This window comes from Berghia stephanieae, chromosome 2, assembly GCF_034508935.2.
Source record: "Berghia stephanieae isolate SIO BIC M18660-M18661 chromosome 2, UCSD_Bste_1.3, whole genome shotgun sequence".
NCBI classification, from domain to species: domain Eukaryota; kingdom Metazoa; phylum Mollusca; class Gastropoda; order Nudibranchia; family Aeolidiidae; genus Berghia; species Berghia stephanieae.
The window spans coordinates 9,648,540-9,655,232 of NC_088361.1; the positions used below are offsets into that span (position 1 = coordinate 9,648,540).

The following is a 6,693-nucleotide window of genomic DNA, read 5'->3' on the forward strand; positions in this document are numbered from 1 at the left end:
TCAATTTGAAATGAATAAGTTAGATCTGTAACTTTCTGAAGCAGTAATTTTGAAACAACAACACCGATTATTTTGCAAAAAATGAAAACCTGAACAAGGAATTATATAAATAAAAGATGGATTATGTTTTCTTCAACTTATACATCGATCTATGATATCTTTGATTGTTGCAAACAATTTAATTGGGACGAAAGCAAAAATAATAATATGTAAATTACTGAAAATGAATCATGCACTTTTTCTGAAACAATTTTCAACATCAACGAACAATCAAAAATGTAAATTTCTCTTTATTAGATATGTTCTGCAAAGATTTTTTTTTCTGTTTATTTTTCGATCGAATATTTTACGGAAATCATCAGTGGAAATAACTATAATCCGTGAGAGCGATGTCCTTTAAATTGTCATTGTAATAATGATGTTTTTATATCACATGTCGAATTGAATTCATGCAATCAGAGATAGACTTTTGCATGTACTCTATCTACCTTTTATTTTTAACGCACGATGTAAGATTTTTATTTCATAATGGATTTCGTGACCTAGTTCCATGCCTTAAATTGAAGCAATTAGTAACCCCACGACTCAATGTGGTTTTATGTCGATGGTTTGGGGAAACCGAGTGAATCGGTTTTAAAGTGGAAATGGCAAAAATTATCAAATTTTATTTTTTGTGGCTCCAGAAACTACAATCAATTTTTCTGCATAAAACACAATAATTCAACATAAATTATATTAACGATAAGTTACATAGTTTTAACGTTTAATGATGTAAGCTTCAGTGACCCTTTCAGAACAAGAGTTGAATTATCTCCAGATAGCCAAACTTTACAAGGTTTAATAATAAAGTCGCATGCCCCACCAGAAGCATGTAAGAGATCACAGCAAAGGGTTTACCTTTATCTCTCTTAGAGAAAGCATGACGGATTCAATAGATTCGTGGTTTAACCCATAATGAGCGTTAAAAAGTGTAAACAACAGCATGGTTTTAGATAACAACTAATGAAATAAAAGCTCCTTGTTGGTCAAAGCTGATCACATACAATTGGATTATTATTTTTTTTAACGGGTATGCCAATTATTTAATATACACTCTAAAACTCATGTCAAATTTTGTTACTCTCGTCAAATATTAAATGCCGTTTCCAATGAGTTACCTTTGTCCATTGATTCGACTATGCGTGAAACATGTGCCTCAACTTCAAAGTCGATTTTTTCGGAACTTGATCGTTACACTCTCCTTTACCTCAAACGTTCATATCACGGCAACAAGTGATCAGAATTTCGTATAAAAAATTTAGGCATAAAATAACCTTTGCTTAGGTCCAATAAACGAAAATTGAAAAACCGACTTAATACCGTTTCAAGGCGAGGGGTCACATTAACGATAATTAACAATATGTTGTTTTTAGATAGTTTATTACGAGGTAGATGAAAGTATCAAAAAGAAGAATGTGCAATAGACTTGATACCAATAAGTTCAGACAATGTGATATTGATCATAAAAGAAGGGCAAATAATCTAGATCTACAAATGAAAAAAAAAATGCCCTTATATCAATAAAAATCAAAGCAATCCGTATTTATTGATGTAATGTTATCTCTACTTAAATTAGAAAAATATTAACATCATTTGTTGTAGCAAAGATCACATATCTTTTCCTTTATTTTATATACAAAACAGTATTTTTAACATCAATACGTTTTGGTCCTTCACCAACCCTTCTTATAATTAGTTATTCCGTAAAAACAAGTGATCAGATAACACAAATTATGGTTTAACGAGCAACAAAGCTCTTTTTAAATGTTTGAGGTGTCACAGTATGTACATATTTGCAGGACTAATAACTGAGTACAGTTATTGACTTTTTTTCAACACTGTTCTGACGGAGTATAGTTTTTGTTGGTTTGTTTATATTACAATTATATCAATGAGACCATAATATTTTGGGTATTCAGACTTTAAAATAAGTACAATTAAGGGTAGATTACTATATTATAGATCATTATAGAATAAGTTTAGCATCTATGAAACAGAACTACGATAACAGGGTCTTTGAGCTATAAGTAAACAATGAGCTAACTATTGTCTTCCAATACTTAACTCCTCATATCTGTAAACCTGGCCATGTTAACCAAAAGAGAAGGATGAGCAATGAGTCGCATTGGATCTTGGGTCGCATTGCTGTACTGATCGTTGGTTTACATCAAAACGATGAACTGTAAAGTATAATCAAGTCACACGTGTAAAAAGGGTAAAATATCCACTTAACATGCTCAAAGGGCTTTACAGAGGGTCCCTGATTGACAGCAACACTTAACATTTAGGACGGGACATGACGCCTGTTAGGCGATATTACATTTTTTTTCGGACAGAGACAACGCTGTTAATGGCCAGGTACTCATTTTACACCTAAGTACGGTGAGAGAATGTGAGTAAAGAGCCTTTTCCAAGGACTCAACTATGCGCCTAGCGAGGCTCGAACCCAGGACCTTCAGTTCCGAAAGCGAGTGTCATACGACAAGACGACGACAAAGCCGCACTTGAGTCGCAATGCTGTACTGATCGCTTGGTTTACATCAAAACGTTAAACTGTAAAGTATAATCAAATCCCACGCGTAAGAGGGTAAAATATATGTCAAGATCCACAATGACAGGTAAATTTGGAACACTTGGTGGAGATGGAATTGATAACAATTCTAAGAAGAAATGTATCAGTTAACTGCCATATTCTGGGAAAACACGTATCCAATCTCTAAAGCTGTCTAAAGTAGTCCTTCAGAGCCATTCGGTCCATGGAGCCGGAGTTTTTCCTGGTTTCTATAGCGTGAAGCGGGCAATAGCAATTGTTTGTTATCCTTTGGATAGGACGCTTGTCTATAGCAAAGCACTTTCCGCCAAATCAAATAGACGCAGCTACCCATTCACTGATCGGTGGTCAACGGGGTCAGAAAAGAATCTCGACTGCACTCGGGATCAATCTCGGTTCCTTTGCGTATAAAGCGAGTGCTCTAGCGACTGAGCTATTGGGACCCCCCGGATCAAAACTCGCTCGAGAGTTTTTGCCAAGTTGAGAGTCATTTAAATCGATTGATAATTGAAGGACGAGATTTCTGGCAAAATCTTTTAATACGTAACCTTTCCAGAGGTTAAAAGGGTAAAAAAGTGTCAGGACACAAAAGAGAATAAAATGTTCGCGGTGACTGAGAGTCGAATCCTGGGCCGTATAGCATGCCACCCTCCACCGGGCAGCGAGAGAGATGATCTTTGCACTTCAGCCAGACTGAGGTCCGGTTTGATTTTCAATCCCCGTAAAAGTTTTTATTCTTTATTTTCATCTGCCAGTTCCATTCTATTTTCAACAATTTCTTCTCCATGATGGGCAAATAAAGTCAGAGAATATATCCATCTTGCAGTAAAGCTCTAGATGCTGTTCTACTTTTATCTAATCATTCAAATGGAACCACCCTTGGTTGATTTCAGGGGAAATCGTGATGGTACCTGGGCCAATCGCATTCTTTTTGTCTTAATGCATTGCAAGAATTGCATTGTGGTCAACAGAAATCTTAATGTCGCACTATATGTTCAGTTTTGGGTATATTTTTGTTGTATAATGTTGTTTACAGGGCAGCTAGAGATTTCTCTGACGGTTTTTGATATTCACAAATTGCAAGATTCTGTCTGTAATAACAATGCATTTTCCCAAATGAGCCTTCATTTTTTTTTTCATTATTATTCAAAAGTGTCCGAGATGAGCTTGTACAAGGATGATTTATGGTGTGATTCCATCGAGCTGCACCATCAGTGGCCATCTAAGATAATTGCAAAAAAATTTTTTTTTAAAAATCAAAACGCTTTTGAATCAAAGATCAGATGTATTGATTCAAGAACAATCTACTGTCATTAAAAGATGGATTAGTGTGGGTTGGTGACAAATCGTGTTCTTGGTGTAGTCGGTGTCAGAAAAGCGTTATGGCGTGAACAAAATCCATGTCCGTGGTTGAGAAATATGGCAATAGTCTAATCTAGCTTGAGAAAATCACACTATTTCTACTTTGTGAAATGTTTGATTATCTGTATCTTATAACAATAAATACCTGCATACCTATAATACACTATATAATTATATATATCATGCAGAAATATGGATGCAATACGTCGAAACATCAGTGAGACAGAACATAACATTGCTACAGTAATGAACTCGGAGAGTGGTGAATTGGAGTCGAATCTGAAAAGGAGTGGAATCATTAGCCAGAATGAGTTCTTCATCTTGCAATCCATATGTGATTACACCTCGTTGTTTGCCTGTTTGGTGGGCGTGGTTACTAATGCTCTAAATATACGGACTTTTATATCCATGGGACTCAAAGACGGAGTAATCATAACCCTTCTGGGGCTCGCCATGTCTGACTTTGGGTTCACTTTGTGCGGAGTTGTCCAAAGTCAAGCAACTATCCTTTTCCTTTTTGAACGATTAAAAAAGTTGGACGGTTTTTCAATACAACCCAAGATTTTCATTATGTGGGCAGCTAATTTGGGCATAGTATTTTACCAAGTAACTTCCATGACGACAACGTTTATATCACTTGCACGATGCATGTGTATTGCAATGCCGTTCAGATTCAAAGACTTTTTCACCAAGTCAAGATCAGTAATTGCCATATCTGTTTTCTTTCTGATTTCCCCGGCCTATTATGCTACCTTGCTGTCACACATGGGGGTTGAGCGTCAGTTCGATCCTATAGTGAACAGAACTCGTATCGTGCTGTGGCTGTCAAGTAGAAGATCCGATGTCCAGGACGTCACAAAGTTTGGTAACTTAATCATTTTTAACATCACTTCATGCACTGTCGTAACATTCTGTCTCATAGTCATGGCAAAACATCTCAGACAGTCAGTGAAATTCAAAAATAATATGTCGATCACAAGACTTGTTGACGATGGATTTACGAAAAAAATGGACAACAAATGGACAGGCAAAGAACTACAGGTATTTATATCTCTCCTTCTTCTTCAAGTACCAAGTCTGTGCCAACATCGGTGATCATGGTACGCCATTCATCTCTCTGATCAGATAACCTCAGAAAACTAATATTACTCTCCTCTTTCTTTGTCACCCAGCTGTTCAAACTATTCAAATATTTTTTTCTTGGTCTACCTTTATATTCATATCTCTATGATATGTTAAAATCAAAATGTATAAAATATTTTTTAAAGATAATTTCAAAACAAGCTACAAATGGCAAAAAAATTGTCAGAAAGTTTACACAATTATGTGTGTATTATCTTAGTGTTTATATCCCGCTTCCAAGGGTAAAGACAATATAGACGATAGCGTAAATATTAATGAGATTATTAATCACAACAATGCAGTCCCCAATGTAATTCAGAGAATGCTGACTGTACTTCCAATAGATGCTGTTTGTAGCTGGTATTATGAAAGTTTCAAGAAGTAATTTCCAAGTATGTTTTCTTTGAGTTTTATTTCATCCACTTCCGTGGCGCAAACTTCCGCATGAATGACGTCTATACGTTCAAGATTATGATGGCTTGAAGATCGTACTCAAGGTCTTGCTATTTGTGACTTTCTCGCGATCTTGGCGGTTTTGTTTATTCTGTTCTAGGTTACAATGTCAGGCTAATTAGTTGGCTGTCTACTGAAACACTTTGTCTTTAAAGTAATGCATTGTCAATCTAAGATATCAATGTGATTATGTCTGCGCGCGTGTATGTGTGTGTGTGTGTGTGTGTGTGTGTGTGTGTGTTGTCAATTAATGTGTTCTTTTTAATTTCAGATCTGCTGGTTATACATATTATGTAACTGCGGCTATGTGGTCTTGTAGTATGACACTCGTCTTCGTATCGGAAGGTCCTGGTTTCGAGTCCTGTTCTGAGCAGCGCATAGTTGAACCCTTGAAAAAGGCTCTTTACTCACATTCTCTCATCGTACTCAAATGTAAAATTAGCAACTGGCCGTTAATAGTTTTATGTCTGTCGGCGAAAAATATAATATCACAAAACAGGCGCCATGCCTCGTCCTACATGTTGATTGTTGCTGTTGATTAGGAGCCCTTTGTAAACAGTTTTGAGCACCACAAGGCTACATAGCCACAACACTGAGACACTAGTCAAATGAGAGTGGACCTTTGTAACTTTACTCAAGTCACTGATCAGGGGACTGGATCAAGTAACAAAAGCATTCACTCAATATAGCATAGTATCCAAGTATTTTACTACCTCACCTTATTTCTTAACTTTTTTTTTTCAATTAAAATAAAATTCCCTTTGTTCATTCCATACGGGAAATTTGTCTTTAGGGTCGATTCCAAGGAAAGACTGGAATAACCCAGGCATCAGCCGCAATGCAGCGCCGAAAACTGAGCTAGGGCGACGTGACTTGCTCAAGGCCACAGTCGCACAGCGCAGCGGGTATTCGAGCGGGTAAGCTCGGTACCTTTCCGGTAGGAAGCAAAGACCGTACCAATGAGCCACGCTTTTGCATCATTATTTACTATTTCTGTTTATTTTTGTTTCTGTGTGTACAGGTTGTGAGACAAGTCTTTATCCTGTGTGTAATCTACACAGTCAGCACAATACCAACTGCATTTGTCTCTGTGTACAGATTGATAGAAGACGATTTTGACATTGGAAAAAGACTACGAAACTCCTACGTCCTCGCTAACTCTGTCG

The 6,693-nt window shown here is 36.6% G+C and overlaps 1 protein-coding gene across 2 annotated transcripts in view; it reads left to right on the forward strand.

The window, feature by feature from the left end:
* Positions 1 to 620: 620 nt before the first annotated feature.
* LOC144966707 (uncharacterized) overlaps positions 621 to 6,693 on the forward strand; it is a 6,529-nt gene continuing 456 nt past the window's right edge. Inside the window, exons 1-3 of one of the 2 annotated variants that reach the window (XM_078903474.1) lie at positions 621 to 1,069; positions 4,141 to 4,993; positions 6,549 to 6,693. The exon at positions 6,549 to 6,693 is cut by the window's right edge and continues 456 nt beyond it. In XM_078903474.1, coding sequence (XP_078759600.1) covers positions 4,145 to 4,993; positions 6,549 to 6,693 — 994 coding nt within the window. In that variant the 5' untranslated portion in view covers positions 621 to 1,069; positions 4,141 to 4,144. The remainder of the gene's footprint in view (positions 1,070 to 4,140; positions 4,994 to 6,548) is intronic. The other variant, XM_078903475.1, reaches the window with a different exon arrangement.